Source organism: Mustela erminea, chromosome 7 (genome assembly GCF_009829155.1).
Source record: "Mustela erminea isolate mMusErm1 chromosome 7, mMusErm1.Pri, whole genome shotgun sequence".
Classification (NCBI taxonomy): domain Eukaryota; kingdom Metazoa; phylum Chordata; class Mammalia; order Carnivora; family Mustelidae; genus Mustela; species Mustela erminea.
This window is the reverse complement of record NC_045620.1, coordinates 116,897,114-116,919,339: the sequence shown is the minus strand read 5'-3', so window position 1 is coordinate 116,919,339 and position 22,226 is coordinate 116,897,114. Positions and strand designations below refer to the sequence as shown.

The 22,226-nt window shown below is 47.9% G+C and overlaps 1 protein-coding gene across 2 annotated transcripts in view; it reads right to left on the bottom strand.

Annotated features, from left to right (window-relative positions):
• Positions 1–21,986, bottom strand: part of GALNT14 (polypeptide N-acetylgalactosaminyltransferase 14) — a 212,323-nt gene extending 190,337 nt beyond the window's left edge. For both annotated transcript variants that reach the window (XR_004287987.1, XM_032353052.1), the window contains exon 1: positions 21,257–21,986. Coding sequence is in view for 1 of the 2 variants with exons in the window: in XM_032353052.1 (XP_032208943.1) it covers positions 21,257–21,385 (129 nt within the window). In the remaining variant the exon portion in view is untranslated. The remainder of the gene's footprint in view (positions 1–21,256) is intronic.
• Positions 21,987–22,226: the final 240 nt, after the last annotated feature.

The window sequence follows — 22,226 nt, the reverse complement described above, 5'->3', positions numbered from 1 at the left end:
GGAGAAGCAGCAGACTCCCCACTGAGCAGGGAGCCCAACACGGGACCCCAAGATCAGGACCTGAGCTGAAGTCGGATGCTTACCTGACTGAGCCACCCAGGCACCGCCAAACCTATGCTTTTCAACAACACTGTCCCATCCGAGTCAGGCCCCCTGATCACTCTCAAAGGCGTGCCACAGGCATTTACTGACCCATGACCTTGAATAAGTCACTCCCTTCTTAGTCATGTAAAGTGTGAAAATCCTGCCTCACAGAGTGTCAGGTGGAGATCAGATGAGATCTAGCAGCACTGGGAACACTATTCTGTATGCAAGAGTTATTTAATACATTTTGAAAAGGGTGAGGATCTCCTGAATTCTTCATGAGCTAATCTTTGGAATATGCCCCAGTCTTCAAAGAAAAATGGCCAACATTCATGACCTATTTATGATCATTCATTCCAGTTCTCCTCACTTGAGGGACATCTGATAAAAACTTGGCCTATTGATTTCCCAGCAATCTAGGGTCCATGAAGCACTCTGTCCTCTCTAGGGAACAAGATCTAATTCTATGCTCATCGGCCCACAACACCATGGAGTTTGTCCCTGATTTTACTTCAAATCTTCTCATTCTTGCCATCCCCAGGTTCTTCACTTTGATGCTCATGTTACATCAAATCCTCCTTTCTCTGGTTAAAGAATCTCATCCTCATATCCTCCTGGAACTCTTACTTTGTGATGAATGAAGCCTAGAAGTTCCCAACTGGCCCCATAAGGAAGCCACTTAAGTCCAGATGAGCGAGGCCTATCCAGTAGTGTTACTCTATGCAGTGGCGATAGAATCACAGCAACCATTTCCCAGTGAAAACCAAAGCAAAACCCCTCTCCCAGGATGTGGCAGGATACGAAAGTCGATGCAAAGACTCTACCTCCTACCAGAACTTAATTATGATTAAGTTTAACATTAACTTCTTAGGTTCAACTTCTTTGAACCTAAATCATTAAGTTAATGATTTAGGTTCAAAGAAACCTGAATCTTAGAACAGAACTTGCACAGACGTTTCTGAAAATTCACAACTGAAAATTCAGAAATTGAGGAAGCCATTTGGGACAAAAGAGTCTTGAATGTGTGCCTGCTAACATCCGGAGCTGTCGTCTCTCTCAATTCAGTCCAACTGCAGGGTGCTCTCGTGAGCCTGGCAGGCCCAGAGGCCAGCACACAGGGTGGTGGGGAGTCTGTGAGAGTCACCTGTGAGAGGGGAGCAAGGGTCCTGCAGAGCTGGATGGAGAAAGCTGAGGCAGAACATCAGAGACAGCAAAGACAGCAGAGGGAACAAGAGCACGAGGTGCAGAGCAAGGGCAGAGCCCCCAAATCCTATGGACAGCTCAGCCAAGAGTGAGATGGAGCCCGGGGAGGAAGGCAGCTCTCCCTGCCATGAGCACTCTGGAGAGGGCCTTCCATCTCCCTGGCCCAGAGGTAGGGCTGGAAGCTGAACAGGCCCATCAACTCCTCTCTAGCCTGGAGCGAGAGCGATTCAGCGGGTTCCTTCTGTTGTCTCAGGGAAATGACACTAACCAAATGGAAGCACCCTAAAGTACAGAAGTCAAGATGACAAGACCATCACCACTCCCTGCTGCTCCTATCTGAAGACAGCCAGACAGCTGGTCCTAAGCCTCATCCAAACAGAAAAAGGGAAAGAGCCACCCACAGAGGGGACCAGAAGCCAGAGGGAAGAAGGAGCAAAACATTTAGAAAGGGGAGGCTGCTGATGAAACAGAGCTGCTGGAGGGCACAAAGAACAAAAATAATAGCACTTCCTGACATTCATTCACAACACACACATCCAGATAGACTCCCTGGAACCAAAAATATGATCTTCATACTAAAAAGTTCATCAGATGAGTTGACAAAAGGAATTGTTGCTGTAGAGACCAGAATCAGTGTCCTGGAAGATCAAATAGGAAAAAATATCACAACAAGAGCAGAACCACAAAGACCTAAAAATCAGGGGCAAAAAGATTTCAGGAGAACAGATCCACCCCCAAAGACCTAATCTGTGGATAACAGTACAAGAAAAATGAGCAGAAAAAGAATAGATAGAATTAAAGTAATAAAAGTAGAGATTTTCCTTTGAAGGAAGACCCAAGTCTACAAATGGTACCAAGCTCGTAAGAGTCGTGGAAAAGGACATGTCCCAAGGTGTGTTCCTAAGTTCCAAGGAGAAGCAGAAAATCTCCCCAGGCCCCAATCAGAAAGAAGAGATAACTTACAAAGGAAAAATAATCAGGCTTCAACTATACCTGCCATTTGCAAAACCAAAATCAGAAAGACAGTGGGAAGCCATCCACAAACTGGCAGGTAGCCAAGCCAGATGTTACTCACCTGTTCAAGCTGCAGAATATTCATGGGTATACAAGGCAATCACAGGAAAGATAAGCCACACACGCCATCTGAGGAAAATGCTCAGGTTAAAAAAAAAAAAAAAAAAATGAATGAATTCAAACAGAAATCTCAAGACAGGCAAGATCAAGAGAACACAGTGGTGAACCTTGTGAGTTGTTATGTTTAAAGAGTAATAAAGTGCTTGGAACATGTAATGTAAGTCACAAATAAGAGTACTTGAAAAAGAGGCATTATGCAAAGAAAACCTGACATTTAGTTCTAGAGGTGTTAAATTATCTCAGCAAAGCCTGGAAATTAGAATGGTAGAAGATGAAGGGAGTAAAAGCTGTCTGAAGTTCCACCTGCTTTCAGCAGAAGCAAGCCTAAGGAAGTAAAAATTGTCACACGAGGCTCAACTCCTCAGGTTGATAATGAGTGGGCAAGGAAAACGTCTTAGCAGGGAAAACCCGCTGATATCTTGTTTTCATAGAAATAGGTATTTCAGTGCCCTGAAAAGGAAGGTAACAGTCAGTGTTGATGGCACAATAAGATGTCCCAATGGAAAAAGGACAGAGGAATTGAAATGGCCAATGACCATTGGCTAAACTAGTGAAAATAATATAAAGGAGAAAGATAAAAATAAATAGTAAATTTTCAATATATCAATTAGTCCACGAATCATGATGTGTATAATATTCCTATTAAAATACAAACATTACCATATTGGACTGAAAATAAAAATAGGCATGCAAGGGGGCTGCTTGTGTGGCTCAGTTGGTTAAGCATCTGCCTTCAGCTCAGGTCATGATCTCATCGTGCTGCTCAATGAGCCCTGCGTTGTGGGTTTCCTGTTCAGCAAGGAGTCCACTTGCTGAGTCCACTTCTCCCTCTGTTTTTCCCCCTGCTTGTGTTTCTCTCTCTTTTAAATAAATAAATAAAATCTTGTAAAAAAAAAAAATAGGTTCCTAAGGTAGTCAAGGGGTACCACTGGAGAAGTCATCAGGGCCAGATCATTTGACCTGAGTTTCATGTGGCCATTAAAGAACAGATAACATCCAAATTATTTAACTATGCCCACATATTAAAAAAAAAATCTTCCTAATTCATTGCATGGAAGCAGTATAGTCTTAAATACACATTCTGATAGAGTACCAAAAAACAAATCAATCTAATTCATGAATGCAAATGTTAAAATTCCAAATAAACACCAACAAACAAAATCCAGCAACATAAAAATAAATAAATAAATAAACCGTGACTGTATAGAGTTTATTCCAGGAATGCAAAGATGGTTTATATAAGGAAATCAAAATAATTCACTACATCAAAAAAGAGAAAAGTTATATAATTCAATCAAGATATGGAAAAATTTTAAAAATCATTTCTAATTTTTAAAAAATGAGGTAAAACAGGAAAAGGAAATTACTAACATACAATAAAGAGTATTTCAGAAAAGTGGATAGTAAATAGTGAAACATTAGAGCTATTTGCATCAAAATCAAGAAAAAGTTCTGTATTAGCAAGATGTGGCATTTTGAATGTTCTCATTAATCCAAAACAAGATAATGAAATAATCAAGAGATATTCCAAAAGAGAGATACACTTAATTCATTTTGATAATGATATGATTTTATACCTAGGAAACCTAATGGATTATTCAAGTAACTACTGGATTTAATTTAAAAATTCCAGTAAAAGTAGGATACTGGCATAGTAAGAGATATACAGGTCAACAGAACAGAATGTATTTCCCAGAACTAAAACTCAATATTTATGGGAAATAAATATATGACAAAAGTAGTGTGTCAGTCACTGGAGGAAATAATATTTTCTTTAATTACTGATATTGACACAAATGAATACCCATTTAGAAGAAAACGGAGTTGAATCCCTACCTCAAACTAGACATAAACATTAATTCCAGATAGACTTAAGATTTAAAAATATTTTAAGTCATATAGAAAAGGAAATTTAGGATGTTCTATATACAACCTAGACATCAGGAAGATCTTTATAATGAGACAGAATGGTCATTAGCTATAATTAAAAAGACATATTTAACTATATGAAAACAAGCAAAAAAAAAGTATATGGCAATATACACCATAAACAAAATCAACAGTGTAACAAATGATTAGAAAAAAAATCTGTAATACACATGACCTATAAAAAGCTGTCTACCACATACAAAGAGCTCTTGTAACTAACAAGAAAAGGCTAAACAGCCCAGGGGAAAATGGGCAGAGGATATGAACAGATCCATCACAGAAGTGCAGATCTTTAGGACAATAAACATCCGAGAACATATCCAACTTCCCTGGTGGTCAGAGGAATGTAACGTTAAAATAGGATCCTGTTTCCCACCCTTTCGAATGGCAAAGGGGAAAGAAGAACATTTATGTTAAAGAGGATGCTGGGAAAAGAGAACTCTCCCTTTGCATGGAGATGTGCATGATTACACCACTTCTAAAAGCAATCTTAATATATACCCATTAGCATAAAAATCAGATTCCCTTTGACTCAGAATTCCCGTTCCTCAAAATCCATCACGTAGAAACAAAAGCCCCAACATGGGAGAATGTGTGTGCACAGATATTTACTGCAACACTGTGTTTGGTGACAAAGCTAAGAGACAAAATAGATAAGCAGCAAAGGGAAAAAAGGGAATGAAATAAAGCACATCCATACCACAGAATATTAGGCAGTCATTAAAAACAAGCTGGCTGACCTGAGGATTTCTAGGCTATGTGATTAAATGCTGAGTAAAATGCAAAGAGATACACAGTACGATCAATTTCTCCTCTCCTTTGTAATAACAGCCATAACAGATCTGTAAAGGCTTATCTCTGTTTCTGTACCAATGACAGGTGCACAGAGAAAGATACTGAAGTTTACATATCCAGGTTACTACATTGTTATGTAAAAGTAGGGAGACGTGGGAGTGGAGGGAACTGGGGAGCAGATAAGTCAAAATCAATCAATCCAACAATTAATTAATTAGCAGCAATGAGAAATACAGCCTAGACAATATCCCATTTAGGTAAATCACCCCTTTTGATGTTCTAAGTTTTTGGTTTTTTTTCTCCTCCATATACATCTTGTGTTAAACCAAATAAGGTCCTACTATGGACACAATTTTGAATCCTACTTTTTTTTTTTTAACGTGGTACATCATGAACCTATTTGTGTGTCCACTGAATTAGGTTCTTTCCTAATCTACCTTCCCAAGAGGGTGATATGGAGAGAGGCACAGTGGATCAGCCACACATCACAGTTAATGCAAAAACGCCATCAGCCTTGAGCTACCTGGTATATACAAGAAGAGGCGAAGCTTTAGATCCTGCCTGTGATCCGTCCTCCCAGGAACCAGCCAGGATGTCATCATTCCTCCATGTCTCCAACTAATGTGCACCGACTCAAGTCTCCAGGACTCAGCACCCCAAGCATACCCTTCAGAGGACATGACTCTTCTAGGTGACTTCTGGCCACAGCCCTGCCGAGCCTGCACTCAAGGGAATGTAGACAGGTGAGATAGATTTTTCCAGGGAGCATTTCTTTAAGAGCAGTCACATGAATTAAAGATGAAAACAGGTGGTCAGAAAAAAACAGAATGGACGTTGGTGAGAAATGGAGAACATACACAGTTACTCTCATTCAGGCCAAAAGGGTAAAAGACCGGGAACATCAAGTTCAAATTTCAAGGAATTGCTACTTTAAAAGCAATGAGGATACTCTGAGCAGTTAAAACTCTCAAACCCAAAACATTTACTGAACCAAGTCCCCAGGGGGTAGGGGTATAATATTCCCAAATGGGGATAGCTGTTTACCTTCAGACATAACATGCATCTTAAAGCAAAAATAAGCAAATGACTTTATTTTCAAACTCTTCCACACCTGGTTTCCACTGACCTCTGGTCACTCTTGTTGAGAGTCCCAGCACCTCAGAAGACCTCCCTTGCCCCTGCCACCCACACAGTCTCCCTCTCTCTAAATTCTTGCAGGAGTTACCTCTTTTTCTACAGGAAGACCGTCTGTCTACTACTGTCCTAGATGCCATGGGTTGTCCTATCAACTGTATCATAATATACCGCAGGTGTGGTGAGATAACGTATTGGGATATTCATTATATTTCTTCTCCACTTTCTCCAACCCCAGCCCTACCCTAACCCCCCATCTCAGCACATAACCAGGGCTCGATGCTCCCTTGCTTCTGCAGAGGTGATGTGTAAAATCCAATGTCCTTGAATGAATAAGTAACCCAGGGTGTAACGGAAAAAGGGAATTCCTCCAACTTGGAAAGACAATTGAGGCAGCCAGTCCTAAGAGTTGAGAGGGGGGCGGGTGCTCAGAGGGTCACAAGATCCAAGAAGAATGGCTCGCTGCTGCCCCTAAGGAGGCGGGACCCTGAGTGCGGGGGGCCTCTGGTGTCACACGGAACCCACCAGCCTGGGAGCAACACAACCATGAAGGCTTTGGTCAATGATGTTCTCGCTCTGACCACAATGCCTGGAAGATTCAAGATGATTCAAGAATTCAAACTCCTATCCTGTTTCAAGGCACTGGCTCTTTGTGCAGCTAAAAGTAGCAGAAGAATCCCCAGTCCAACATGGGGAGGCAGGGGAGGATAAGAGTTTAGTCCTGAATGATCCAATCCGGTGGAATTCACAATAAATAGGGAAATAATGGCACCGACTCTAGACCTCAGTTTGTCCCACACAAGCTTTCTGGAAGAGTTAGTTGACCTCTAACCCAGCGTTTCTCAAACTTGAATTGTACAGAAACCACATGGGAGCTGTGCCTCGATGCAGGTGTAAAATCGGTAGGGGTGGCCTGAGATTTAGGACTTCTAACCAACTTTCAGGGGAATCAACATCCCTGCCCAGAAGTCCTACTTGGAGAAACAAAGGTCTGGGGCAGGGATTAGCGAACGTTTCCTCTCAAGGGCCCCTTAAAATGTTGGCTTTGTAACCCATCCAGCCTCCCTCGCTGCTCAGCTCTGCCGCTACAGCACGAAGGCCACCACATAAAGGAGCCAGCATGACTGTGTCCCCATAAAACTTTATTTATGGACGCTGGAATTTGAATCTCATATCGCTTTCATGTGTCACAAAATATTATTTTTCTTCCAAGTTTTTTTCCAGCCATTAAAAAATATTTTTTAAAAAAGCCATTCTTAGTTCCCCGGCCATCCATAAACAACAGAAAGAAGGGACTGGCTGTGGGCCATGTCTTGGGTACCCCAAAAGTATAGAAACCCAACAGTCATGCCTGGCAAATTCAATCAAACTGGGTTGCTCTGTCACCCTATTTTCTATCCTGAAGTTGGTTTTCCTTTCCTGTCCTCCTGAAACTAGTGTTATGCTTTCCTTTTTTTTTTTTTTTTTTTTTAAGATTTTATTTATTTATTTGGCAGAGAGAGAGAGAGCGAGACAGACAACACAAGCAAGGGGCGTGGGAGAGGGAGAAGCGGGGAGCCTGATGCGGGGCTCAATTCCAGTACCCTGGGATCATGACCCCAGCCGAAAGCAAAGCCTTAACCAAATGAGCCACCTAGATGCGCCTATGCTTTTCAAACAGCAAACACTTTGGGGATAAGTAGATCCAAGCAAATGTATTTCTTCAAAAATCACTGAAATGACTTTCAAAGACCATCCCCTAAATGCTGCTGCTTCTAATAAGAGGCCTTGTGGAATAACAGGTTCCTGTTTCAGTGAAACAGCTTTTCAGGATGAGACTGACCTTCAACCAGAGGTTTCTGAGCTAACAGAAGAGGGACATGATCAAGGGAAGAAAGTCAACCTTGCAAAGACAACTAGTAAATTCAAAGGCAATCTTCTCAAACCTTTATCCCGTGAAGTCGAACAAGGTTTCTCTCTCCCCTTGGCCTCACATTCCACTTTGACTCAAAAGAGAGAAAAGATTCCTGTTCATCTTGCAGTCCCTTTCACTGTGAAAAAGCCATCGTAGAGACACAGTTGTAGCCTTCCAATAATACACAACACGATATAAAATCCAGGAGGGAGACGGTTCTAGAAGGGCAGCCAAGAGCCAGAAGACAGCCCCAGCTCCATACTCCACAACTGCCCCAAATCTGCCCTGGGCAAGGAGGGCAGCACCCAGCTGGGACACTGCCGGCAGTGGGCTTCACACTCACCCCATAGCGGCTTGCAGGATGAACTGACGAGTGTGACCCAGGGACAGGGGCATTTGCTCACTCTGTCACTCCACACTGGTGAGGCACTCAAAAGGGGGAACTCCTTCAAGGAACTCACTGCCCCCACCTTGTGAACCATCCTGACGGTGCCCCAGCATGGGGTCCAGAATCACCCAGACCTGTCTCAGCTCCGCCACTTACCAGCTCTACTAATTTTGGCAAGTTATTGGAACTTGAACCTCAAGGTCTTCATCGGTAAAATAAGGCTAATCAGCATCACCCAGAGAACATTTGAACAACCTGTATGGTTCAGACACCGTGTAATCAGAAGGGCGCCAGCCTTCCACACCCAGCGTGACTGTGATGAGGAGCCTGCCCATCTCCTAGGATGGTTTTAAGAATGAATGACTTGGGGCACCTGGGTGGCTCAGTGGGTTAAAGCCTCTGCCTTCGGCTCAGGTCATGATCTCAGGGTCCTGGGATTGAGCCCCACATTGGGCTCTCTGCTCAGCGGGGAGCCTGCTTCCCCCCCTCTCTCTGCCTGCCTTTCTGCCTACTTGTGACCTCTCTGCCTACTTGTGATCTCTCTCTCTGTCAAATAAATAAATAAAATCTTAAAAAAAAAAATGAATGAATGACTTAACTCAGATAAGCACCTAGCATTTCTCCCAACAGGCAGTCATGCACCCCTCCCCCCAAAGAAAACTCTCCTTCCTGCAAAGACTCCTGGCACATAATGGTGGTCTTGAACCAAATCCATCTCTACAATTTCACACAAGACACTCGACAGTCACTTGCACCGCTTACCAAGGTCATGGCCAGAGCTGTCCCTTGGCTCTTGCCGGAGTGGGCCTCTCTCTCCAGGCAACCCAGGAAGCTCCCGAGGGCTCTTTCCAATGGTCCTAGCCTTGAAACTCACAGCCACCCAAGATGGGAAGACAGCTGGAGTCTCACACTGCTGGGCACACACCATCAACTTACTTGTAGAAAGATGGCCAACTCAGTGGGGGAGGGGGGTGCTAGCAGCTAAAACACCCAAGTGTCTGTCCCATCCACCTTGAGCCCAGGACAAAAAGGACCAAATCTTAAAATGCCACCAAAAAAGCAACTGGCTCATTTCTTTGGCAATGAACTCCAGCACTGATCTCACAGGGAAAACTCTACAATTCCTTGCCCTTCACAATAATGCTGTGCCCAGTGGGAAAGACCTGGATACTTTTTCTCTGGAAGGATCTAACACATTTCAGGACCTGATGTGTGGCACTGACTACACATACCAGCTCTCTCCATCCCGCTGCTTGAGACTGGAAGAAAACAAGATGACCAGATTATAGCTCAATGAACAAATAAGCTTAGTATGGCTGGGGAAAACTGGAAGTCTTGGCCCCCAAAGAGAAGAAAGGCAATTGCACATTATAAAAAGAAATATGCACTTGCAGTAGAAAATATCATAAACGTGGCTTATTTATGGTATTAATAGCAGATATTTGTTTTTGGTGCTAATAATCTAATTAGCAGTCAATCCAATGCATCTTTTATCATCAGCTGATCCGTAATTACTGCTCCGTGCTGAGTATTTTCCCCGGCACACGATAGCTTTCAACTCCTTAGCACAAACAACAGAATAATTGGTGCTATTATGCGGGATGAGGGAGTCCTCCTCTCGGAGAGATGATGTTGGAGCAGCTAGCCATCTACGACGGCCTGTGCGTTTTCCCATCTGTGAATCGATTCTCACTGCCCCCTCTCCGATCAGTCCTGAAGCACGCCTCTGTGCTCACAAGAACGTGATACTTGCAGATTTCCTTTTTTCAAGTTCAACCCTGGGACCAGAAACATTTCCAGTCATCCACAGGAGCGAAGTGCTCATAAGGCTGTAACGGTGCCGAAAGCGCAATATATTTCTCTTTGAAACTGTTGTAAAGTTTCCTCCTTGAATATTGTTATAAAATGACTTGTCCTAGAAGAGCTGGCTTCCGACATAAAACCACTGCATCCAATAGTTTCTGGTCGAAACAAGATGTGTCTCATTCCCAGAAGCGCTATGGATTCAGTATGGGACAGTGACACCAGCCAACGTCTTACTCACAGTTCCCACTGTCCTGAAAGCCTTCCAGCCACACCAACCCTCCTGGACTCCTCCCCATCTTCCTATGATCCAGTGATGAAGGGATTAACACTCAGCACACACTTTGGTTTTTCTTCTTTAAGGAATATAAAACTATATTATTGACCCCTGTGGACCAGTATTTACAATAAAATAAACAATACAGAGGTGGATGACATTCTGACTACAAAGTAATTGTTCTTCCTGGTTCTTGCTGAACCAGTAATTCAAATTACTGAAGAAATGGAACCTACATGAGTTGGTGGCAAGAAAAACCTCCTTTGGCTAGACCACACCAGCTGTTAAACATCTCCCTGATTATAAAAGGGAATGAGATTTGGGAAACCGGAAAGACATACCAAGACCTTTCTCCAGAGACGGTCTCATCCGGGAAATAGGAATCAAGAGCTACAAAAAGAATAAAAACCACTATGCTCTGACCCCAGAGAAGGTGCTAAAATCTGAGTCAGAAGCCACACACGCAGTCCAGATTTTTTTTTTTTTAACTTTTCACGAAAGCGAAATCCACACAGAAAAGGGCACACGTCGGATGGATTTTCACAAAGTAAACACACCTGAGTAACCAGTACCCAGATCAAGAAACTGAACAGAACCAGTTCTCCCCAAATGTCCCCTGCCTATTTTTATAAGACCTTATTTATTTATTTACTTATTTGAGAGAGAGAGAGAGAGAGAGAGAACATGAGTGGGTTGGAGGGAGGCAGAGTGAGGAAAGAGACTCCCCCCACCCCAGCAGGGAGCCCAACTTGGGGTTCGATCATGACCCTGAGATCATGACCTGAACTGAAGGCAGATGTTTCACTGGCTGCGCCACCCAGGCGTCCCTCCCCTGCCTCCTTCCTGTCACCGACTCCAACCAAAGGTCCCTGTGAAACTGACTTCTAACATCACAGATGAGTTTTGCCTGTTTCCATACTGAATATAAACAGAATCCCAGTGTCAAGTCTGGCCTGCCCCTGACCTGTTTTAGCACATCCTGTGAACTGCAAAGAAAGCAGTTCACACGTACAAATATTTGAAAATACATAATCCTAAAAGGAGAATACTTCATAAGATGCAAAAGTTATGGGGTTCAAATTTCAGTGTCCATAAATGAAGTTTTGGGGGACACAGCCACACCCATTTGTTTACGTACTGTTGCTCTACAAGAGCACTGTTGAGTAGATAGAGCATTGTTGAGTAGATACAGCAGAAGCTGTATAACCTAAAAAACCAAAAATACTTACTATCTGGCCCTTTCCAGAAAAAGCCCGCCAACTCCTACTCAGGTGCGTGACATTCACTGAAATACGACTGTGCTTCTCTTGGGCTCACAGTTAGGAGTGACACATAGGTGTGTACCGATGCTAGGCTTTCGCAGACGCTACCAAGAAGCTTTCCAAAAATATTCCTCGGTTTTAAGGGAAAAGCTAAAACCCAGAGCAGAAACCGTAATGTCAGTTTTAAAAGAGGCAGGGAGAATTACAGCAAGTCATCTTATCCAGAATTGAGCAAATATGCTTAGAAAATCTTGGGGACCTACGAGTGGAGAGGGAAAATATCAGGCACGAGGTTTCCATTTATTTCCTTCTAACTCCATGCATGCGCTTTAAAAATACAGTTCCCTCTAATGTTGCCGCGCTCAGCGGAAATCGACAGGAGTGGAAAAGTCGTGTTTCTGCTTGGGATCTTGGAGCAGACACTGACTTTGTCATTCAGGCCACATAAGAAAAGCCCCACCAGGAGCCCTCCGGTAGTTCATCGGAATTACTGACGAAATATCCAGGAAGACATTAGCAGCTCCTGATTTCATGCTTTCGGCCCCTGAACCACGCACACAGGGCCGCAACTGTAACTCACACCGGTCCTCTCAAGCAGCCACAAAGCAGCTGAGCCCCGTGCTGGGTCCAGCCAGCAACCCAATTACAGAGCAGGAGTAAGCAGTCAGTCATCAAGGGTCCTCACAGCCCAGGAGCACGACACAGGCAGAGCGCCCTCTGTCGTCCAGAAAGAGGCTCAGCTGACGTGTCCCGTCTCCTAAAGACCCTTCCCTAGAGTCCTCCCCCACACGCCTGCCTTGCATCTCCAACAGGACCTATGAGGTTCTTTCAAATGACATTTTTCCTCTTAGAGGGGAATTGCTTCTGATTGTTTAAGGACTACATTCATCACGAAAGGTATTCAGAGCAACGGTGTCTGTCTTAATTGCACAGTCCTGTTGACTTTGACTGACGGCAGAGACTCATTTCCTGCTGTCACCCCCCCCTCAACCCCCGCCAACCCAGAAGGGACCCGGCTGGCGAGCATGGGCTCACCCGCACAAGGACAGAGCTACTCAGGCCCAGCATCTTCCCACATCCTGTGGAACGGTTCTGTAGGGCCTATGGGCAAGTTACACTCGGCCCATCCTGGAAGAAAACCCAAAGTCCTCTTGGCCCCCTCCAGTGGCCCTCCTGAGATGGGCTCCTTGGTGCGCCTAAAATCCACTTCTCAGTTCCCTCTTGCATGCAGAAAAGCAATGCTGGTGTTTGAGAGGTCGGGAGTCATTTCTTAGCAAGAGCATTAACTTCTCGTCCACAAGAAAACATACATACAATATACACATACGTAAAATAGGTTTCATTTCCCCCGGAGCAGGGAGCTAACCAGAAGTTGAGCATGGCCATAATAGAGAGAGCGATCGCAAGCTTTCGAGTCAAAAGAGTGAGTTCAAGGCCGCTTACTAGTTGGGGGGTGCTTCCAGAGCCTCCTGCCCACTTCAGAAAGGGAGAGTAATAATAACTCCACCCCATGGGGCGGCAGGAAAGATCAAATGAGGCATCTGTGAATGCGAACACTGTGTAAACTACAAAACATCACAGGACGTAGTATGGGAAAGAAGCTCCCACTCAGCTCACGTCCTGTTCCTGAATCACCGTTAATTAATCAAGGCTTTGAGCCCGCTCTTCTGCTGATGAAGACCCCAGCCCCACCGTAAGAATGCCAGTCATTCAGCCCCCAGCTGGCAGCCATCAATTGGCCATCTATTAGCAGCCAATTATCTAGGCAGCGTAATTGATCTGTGCACCACGTGCCCTGATCTCCCCGAGATCCCGGAAAACAATGAGCCTGATCTACAGGCACCAGCTAATTCTTCCGGGGCCATCAAGGAATACGGCGTCCTCGATGCCTGCATGTCGCAGCTGCGAGCGATGGGCGCATAAATATTGATTGGACCAGCCTCTCTGTGGCTCGGGGTGGCGGGTGGGGGGAGGTTAGGGAAGTAATGAATGACTACCCTGTTCTCCGAGGAACAAGAGAAGCTACATAAATCTCAAGTCCCGACCACGGGGAAGAAAATCCTAATTTCTAAACCTTAGTGCGACAAGGGAAAGAGACGACGAGCCTCTTTCGGAGAGACCTTGTTGAGACGGGGTGGTCCTACCCGGTCTGTAGATGCTTCCCTCTCTCTCCTGGGCCGGAATGAGATGCAAATTGGCTTTGAACAGCCGGGATCATTAGGAAGGAGGCAGCTGGGTGGCTGTTCTCCTCATCTGGGAATTCAAACCCAATGGCAGGAACATGTGAGTGTGCCGCTCCCCCCTGCATTTCCTTGAAAGATCTCTGTAGTGCTTACAGTTAAGGAGACAAGTGACATGAGGAGAATTTAATTATTTTTTTAAGTGCCTAATCTTGTCTCTGGGCGTGGTTTGCGGAAGAGACGTGCTACTCGGAAGCGGCAGTGTCCAGGAGGCAGTGGGGTCAGCGGGCTCCCGGGTTCCCTCGGAAAAGGGCTGGTGCCCCTCTCAGGGCATCCAAGCGGAATGGTCCAGGATGGCCCAGGGCAAGGCAGCCACTTCTCTCCTTCATGAAGAACCGCTATTTCACCCAGAGCGGCAGGGACGCAGGTTGCTCCTGACCTTGGCTAGAGCCTTGAAAGGGAAGTCCCGGGCTCCTGTCTCTCCAGACTTCTTCCTGGGGCTCTCAGCCAAGTGTCCCAGGGCTCTGTGCTCTGGATCCCACCAGATCTTCAGGAGATGCAGATAAGAGGAGGGAGAACACGGTGCAGGGAAGACAGCAAGACAATGGAGGACCCCCTGCTCACGCCACAGAGACCTCTTCCTCTCTCCCCCATCTTGGCTTCCTCACGTTCATTAGGTCCTAGGATGGCAGCAGCTGCTGCCAAAAGCAAAGGCTGCTGCCCTAGAAGGTCACATCAGGCCATTTATTCTGAAATACCAAAATACCAGAGCCAGCAGATTTCCAGAGCTTCTGCAGAACTCCCCAGGGCACCCGAGTACGCGCGTGTGTTCTCGCATATCCCAAGGGGGTTCTTTCTTAATCAGCTCAACATCTGAGGACTCAGAGACTGATTTATTTTTTTGGTTAATCTAGCGTTTCTGGTAAAATAATTAAAAGATAAGTAATAGACACGGAGTATCTGTGGCATAATTATTTATAGCCATGAGGTCTCACTTTGGAGTGAATCGCAAGTCACCCGAATCGACAGAGACTGCTGGTGGAGCAAGTGGCAGACGGGCCCCGGGGCCACGGCACGCCACCCCCATTTCACAGCTGGGGAGACTGGGCCGGGGAGAAAGGACCTGAGTTACCCCTAGCGCCCGCCAACAGGCTGCCACACATAAAAGAAAAGCCAGAAGGTGAAACCGCACATGATTACAGGACGGGAGCTCCCAGGAGAGGAAGGGGACTCTGTCTCCTGACTCCAGCGAGCCATGCGTGTCTCTGAGGCTGCTGGGGAGCAGGGAGGCCAATCACCCTCTCGGGGCGCTACAGCCCGTGGCAAGAGTCAGCAGCCCTCCGGTGCGGGCAGCGGGCACGGCCACGCTCACTTCCCCAGCAGATGGTGGGTCTAGAGTGTTGGTCTCTGGGGCAGAATGTGCAAAGCCATGGCAGGGTTCACAGACTGCCCTGAAGAGAGGAGCGGGAAGGGGACAGATCCCCGCTAATTCAGATGCTTTTCCAGAAATGCAATGGGGACTTGGAGATGCTCTGGAAGAGCGACAGAACTGTACACATCAGACCCTCAACAAGGGCACGGCAACACATTCCTTCCCACATGCCTGGAAATGGCTAAGACTGTTTAGGAAATTTGGGATGGAAAGCTGCGGGAGAGGATGCAGGCAAGGGAGGTAGACGACACGGTGCTGAAGCAGGCCATGCGGAAACCCTGGGCCTCGGGCACCAGCCCGGGTAGCCTCATTCTGTCCCTGTTTTGTTTACAAATGACCTCTGATGAGTGGAAATTAACACTTTAAAATGATAGGAACACATGAGCAACCTGGATAAAGGGTTGTCTCTAGACAGGCTGGGGAGGCTTGTGACAGGGACATTAATGTCTCTTCTTGATTTTGCCCCTTGTCTTCTCTGATTTGAGCTGGCATCATTCTACGCCAACAGGAACATTTGAGACAGGGATTCCTGGTCTTAGTTTCCAAAGGCATGAGGCCACTCAGGGGAACAGGGTTTAGGGAGACAGAGAGCTCCCCAAATTGACTCAAGGAGGGTCCCTCAGAACAGATCCATCCGTCCCTAGGACAGGGCCTCTTGTCGGGTCCTGGTTGGGGGTGGGGGGGGTGTGCTGCTGGCTGGGAAAGCAAGCTGGGACACAGATACAACCTGGGCAGGCCAAAAACAACCCAGGGTGAAGAGATTCTCACCAGCCTAATGGCCTGGATTTGGGGGACTGGGGGAGAGGGCAGGGTTTTTTAAAAAAGCAGCTTGTTCATATCTACAAAGCAAAGATATGACATTTTTGGACACCTGACAGTCCAACCTGCTGCTTTCTTATTTCCCATCCTCTTATAGCGACCCCTGCTGGACCCCGAAGCAACACTACCCTCCACCTGCTCTAGGAACCTCCACAGTGGGGGAAAACAGCCCAGTGCAGGGCACAGGCACCCACACACAGGAATGAATGAAAGGATGAACATTCATCTGACAGCGGGCTACTTCTGGTCGTGCCAGAGTCAAAATTCCCTGGACAGAGTCCAATATGCATGCTCGGAGTATTCGCAGATTAATAGGGTCGCTCTTTCTAAAATTCATAATTTTTTTTTAAACAGGAGAAATGATCTACTAAATGGGGAATAAAATAACAGTGCCACATACTCCAGGCGTTTGTGGTATGCAAATATTACGGAGAGACAAGCTCCTTTCTAATAGTGTTTGCTCTATTTCTAGTAGAGCACAAATACATCTACATGGGCCCGAGGCACTTTATTCAAAGCCTTCACATTTCCAGTACCTTCCTCAAAAAGTACCCTCAGGCTTCAAATTCTTTTGCTTTTACTAAGCCCTAAGCCCCTGGACTAAATTTAGTTTCTTGGAAGTCAGAGACAAATTTGCTGCCTTTTTTTTTTTTTTTTAAATTCTGTCGGTTATTGTATAATTCTCCAAATGGCAAACAAATGATAGGGGAGAGAAGAAATAAAAACATGTTTCACATATTTTTAGTGGTACAGTATTTACCACTGAAATACAGTTTGAATTAAGACATCCAACTTGTTCTATGATTTTCAATTAGGAATTAGAGCTCTGCAGAATTTGGTGGGGGGGCAGTAAAAGAATCAAATCAACATTAAAAAGTCAAACTTCAAGAAATCTTTACTTGAGCTATTAATAGAACCAGACCTTCTTGGAACTTAAAAAAAAAAAAAAGAAAAAGAAAAAGAAAGAAATCCAATTAATTTCCTTAAACTAGGAGTGCAGCATGCCTTCTCTACATCAGCAGAATTGTGACAAGGCATGGGTTTTATTTTATTATCAGGCCCACTTTAGAGATCCCATCACTAGGTGAATAAGGATGCTTCCCAAAGCTGGGAGGGAAGGCAAGGAAGGGCCTGGGAATAAGAGACTGTCCTAGACCCCAGGGAAGGCAGCTTGCTACATGGAAGCTACACAGAGGGGACCTGGGCCCAGAAGCCCCGGCCACAGTCTCTGGTCCCTCCACCAATCCCCTGACCTCTCTAAATTGTTTAAAGGAAAGGAGCCCACTGCTCGTGCTTTGGAAAATAAGCTGACACCCTCTCCCACAGTGGGAAGGTGCCCAGGCAAGACGAAAAGTTCCTGAAGGCTTCCACACACCCAAGGCAAGAGCTCCCCCAGGACTATTTCTTAGAAAAAGCCAGGGTACTGCACTTGCTCAAAACGGAGTTCTTTCCCTACAATAGACAAGTGTCCCATCGGAATCTCTGCTGTTGAGGAAACAAGCTCTATCTTGGCAATGATTCCTAAACCAGGGGTGCTCCAACCATCGGATGCAGCCTCCCAGGGGACCCTCCCCACCACGGTGTGTCCAGAGGAGCCTCCTCTGCCCCAGCAGATCTCCTCCAAGGGCAGAGCCAGACTTCCCTCCAAGTACACCAACACCCTCGGCCTTCCCTGGAGCTTTCCAAAGGCAAGCACCTAGGACTGAGCCATGGATATGCTGGACAGTAGGTTGGGAAGCACATGCTATAAATACCCCAGCCTCCCCCCATCACCCACAAGTGTAGACCCGGGCAGTCCACACAGCATAGTGAGCACCATGGACTGAGCCTTTGAGTGGGCAGTTCCCTAAGGGATCCGGGTTCCATTCTTAGCTCTGATGTGGCCACTTGATAATAACCTTGTTAGCTTGGGCCGATTGTAAAATTTCATCATCCAGTCTTAACTGCATAAAAGTATTTTCCACCCCTGCAGTTGTTGTGGAGATTAAATGAGCTAATATGCATGAACTAGAGTTTGTGAATGTGTGAAGCCCTACATAAATTCTAGCTACCGTTATTTCACATGTGCACACACGCTCATGCCAGCGTGGTCCTTGAGGAGCTCCAGAAGGAGGAACTCGCTCAGCCATATTTACATGGGGCCAGCTAAACTGCAAAAAAAAAAAAAAAAAAAAAAAAGAAAAAAATCAATATACTTCCTATTCTTCTTCTAGCTCCAAATGTTATCCATCAATAGGCGGCTTCCGACTTACACGGAACACTTGTAAAGACAGTGATTCTGGGACCTTCTCCCAGACCCACAGAATCCTAATCACGGCAATAACCCCCAAAGCTCGTGTGTTCAATGAGCTCTCCGGGGGATTCTGACACGCACTCGGGTCTGGGAACCAACCACACTCCTCTGGGCAAGATGTGCAAATTTCAGAAATAGATCCGTCATGGCAATAAAATCATTCTGGCGCCAAGGACTCTTTGTCTCTCCATCTCTTTCTCCAGATACGTGTGCCAGACACAAATACACACAACAAATATATGTGGACATGTGAAGTCAGACAAACAGGGGAAAAACGGGAAGGAGAAATATACTAATAAGGGTGCCTAATAATAAAAGGAATCACGATTTTAGAAGTCTATAGAATTTGTGTTTCTAAAGAACACAGAAAATGGGGGGAAAAAACAGAAATAAGCAATAAAGACAAAAAGCAAGGGGTCAAAACCAGAAGACCCCCTTCTTCCATGCCTGCACAGCACTCTGCCCAGAATTCCAATATCAGATTACTCCCTCCACCCCACCCACTACTCATTTGTTTGTAATTCTGCCTCAACCAGGAATTTGTGAAGCTTCCCACCTCCCTGGAAGGGGGCAGGGACCCAGTGTCCTCATCCCAGCAACCTTCAAACCTAGCACAGAGCGGGGCACACAGCTGCATTTGATAATTGTGTGTTCAGCGCACACTAGAAGGAGAGGCGGGTAAGGACAAAAGACAGAGTGCACAAAGAGGGATAGAGATTTCTTGTCCCAGCTCCCTGGTGTAAACTAAGAATAAGTAAGCTTAAGGTAATGAGGTTCAACGCAAAACAGGAGAGAGTTCATGTCCCTGCAGGCTTCATTAACCGCATCACAAGGAGCAGACCCAGCCCCGGGGGGAAAAAGAAGAAAAGCTCTCCAGATCTACAGGCAGGTCTGAGGTGAGAAAATTGATCCAGTGCTCCAAAGGCTGTTTGAAATCACCAGTCTGATCTCATCACTCCCCTACTTGCTACCCCTCCAAGGGCCCCTAGCACCCACAAGGTCCTACTCAATCCGACCCTTATCCACCTGCCCTCAGTCTCACTCGTGCCATCAGCCACGTGGTCTATGCTCAAATTATGCCAAACGCACACAACCTGCTGTGTCATTCCTCTGAGCCTGTTGGGTACAGTTAACCTCTACCTGGAATGCCCTCTCTACCTCCTGGCAAACCTACTGTTCATCCTTCTCAACTCAGTTCTGTTACATCCTCCTCCTCCAGGAAGGCCCCAGGCTCCCATGATGCCCAGAGACATGAACCCTGATGGCCCTCTGCAAACTGGAGGGTCCTGGGTCCTTTCTGAGCAAATCTCCTATTCTCAAAGAGCAAGTTCTACATCTCTGTACCCATAGCCCCTAACACACTATTTGGCACACAGCACACTACCAATAAACTCGGCATTAGTGAGATCCCAAAACCTACATGCCAGAACACTTAGCTAAAAGGGGCTCTGAAAGACACAACTTAATATAGTGGAAAGATTCTGAATATCTGAGGTCTGAGTTCGAATCAGAATGACTAAGGCAAGGTACAAAGACTGAACTTGCTTCTTAATCTATGAAATTAGGAGACCCCCCAACTTACACAATGACTTACGAAGAAGCACCCACAGTGTACCAGACACAGAGTGGGTCCTCTGTACCTAACTTACTGGGGAGACTCCCCTCTCGCTCCCTCCCCCCTTTTATTAGCTTCCTGCTTCAGACCATAACCTCCTCCAAGGGCTTTTTCCCAAGTGCCTGGAGGGCTGCTCTGGACCCCGTTCATAAATGATGCCTGCCTGGCCCGGAACCCCCAGGCCTCCTTCTGTGTCCCGTGGCGAGGTCTGTGAAAGAGGGGAGCAGGAGAAATGGGGGCTCCGAATGACAGGTAAGAATGAGCCCGAAGGGAGAACCTTCTGCCTGTGCTGGGAGGAACCGGCTGGGCAGGAGTTGGAAAAGCCACTTCGATCCTCATTTCCCCAACTCCCCACCAACACCAAGGCGTCTGCTCTTCTTACAGGCTCCTCAGTGGCGTTCAGGGCACATTCAACTTCCCACGCAGCTGGAGAGCTCGGGGACAATTAGAAAGCCGGGTGGCGACAGGCCGGTGGGCCCCGGCAGCTAGATTGCGGGAGGCTGCACGCGCTCGCCCGCGATGCACACGCGCGCACGGCGCACCCCGGGCCTCCGGCCTCCCCTGGTCGGGCCTGGCAGCTGCGGGAAGGAAGGAGGTCAGCACCGCGGCCAGACTTCTCGCGGGCGCCAGCACCCACCTGCCCTGCCCTCCTGACCCGACCGCCCGCGACTCGCCGCGGCGTCCACCGACCGCCACCCCTAGGCAGCTGGTCTGCAGCGCCCCCTCCGCCCCGGGACCCCCGCGCGCTGCCCAAGTTCGGCGCCACTCTCTGTCCGCGAGCGCGCGCCCGCGACCCACACCCACTCCCACTCCCACGCTCCGCGGGTCCCGCGGTGCCCAGAGCTTCTTAAAATCTAAAAATATCGCCTTGTGGCCGCATCCGGCGCCCCGTTACCTGCTCGCGGCACCCAGACCCCCTCCCCGGCTTCCCGGGAGCCCGCGAGCCCGGCGCGCGGGCTGCGCGCACTCCTGCAAACCAGTGTCCCGCACCCACCACGCCGCCCAAGCCCGTACCTTGGGGGTCGGCACTTCAGGTCCCGGCGGCACCTCCAACTTCTTCTTGGTTACCCAGAAGAACAGCAGCACGGTGATCCAGAGCACCCCGAAGATCGGCAGCGCCAGGCGGCGAGTCAGACGCCGCATGGTCCCGTTTGCCTCGCCTTCTCCGCGGCGCTACGCCCCTGGGGCACCCCCTGGCGGTCAGGGTCGGAGGGGCAGGAGTCCGCGAGAGCCGCGGCCCCGGGATCCCGGTGCAGGGCCGGCGGGAAGCTGCTGGCAGGGGCCCCGCCCGCTTCGGAGGAAAGGGAGCAAGGGCAGGGGTCTCGGGGCGCAGAGCGGCAGGGAAGGACCGAAGGGCAGCCAAGCTGGACACCCGCTCCCGCCGGAGAAGCGCAGTGGCAGCCGAGATGCTCCCCGAGCCGCCGCCGCCGCCGCCGCAGCCTCGCCCGCCGCCGCCGCCGCGAGGGAAACGGACTGGAGCTGCGGGGAGGGAGGAATCCGAGGCTGTGCCCGGCACCCCGGGAGGAACACAGGGGAGGAGGGAGGAGAGGGAGCGAAGGGAGAGCGTGGGCCCGACAGAGCGACTCCGAGGAAGCCCGGGCGGGAGCGAGCGGGGCTCTGCAAGGGGGTGCTACCGCCGCCCGCCGACCGAGGCGCACCGTGCTGCTCTGGGGCCGCCCGAGCCGAGCCCCGCACGCAGCTCCCGGGCCGGCCTGGGCTGGGGCGGGGCCGGGCAGGAACTGCGCCCCCGCAGCCCCGCCACCCCAGCGCCCAGCTGGGACCTCGGGGCCGACCCGCGCCCGGCAGAGCGGGGCCTGGGAGGACTTTCCCGCTCGCCGCGGGGGCTGCACGTGGCGCTCACTCCCGGGGCCCGCCCCCAATGCACCTGCCTTCCGGGAGCCGGCGTGGGACTGTGGGATCGCGGGACGCGGGCGCGGGCGGAGCTGCTCCCCCAACCATGGTTCGCTGTCCTGGGCCGCTTAGG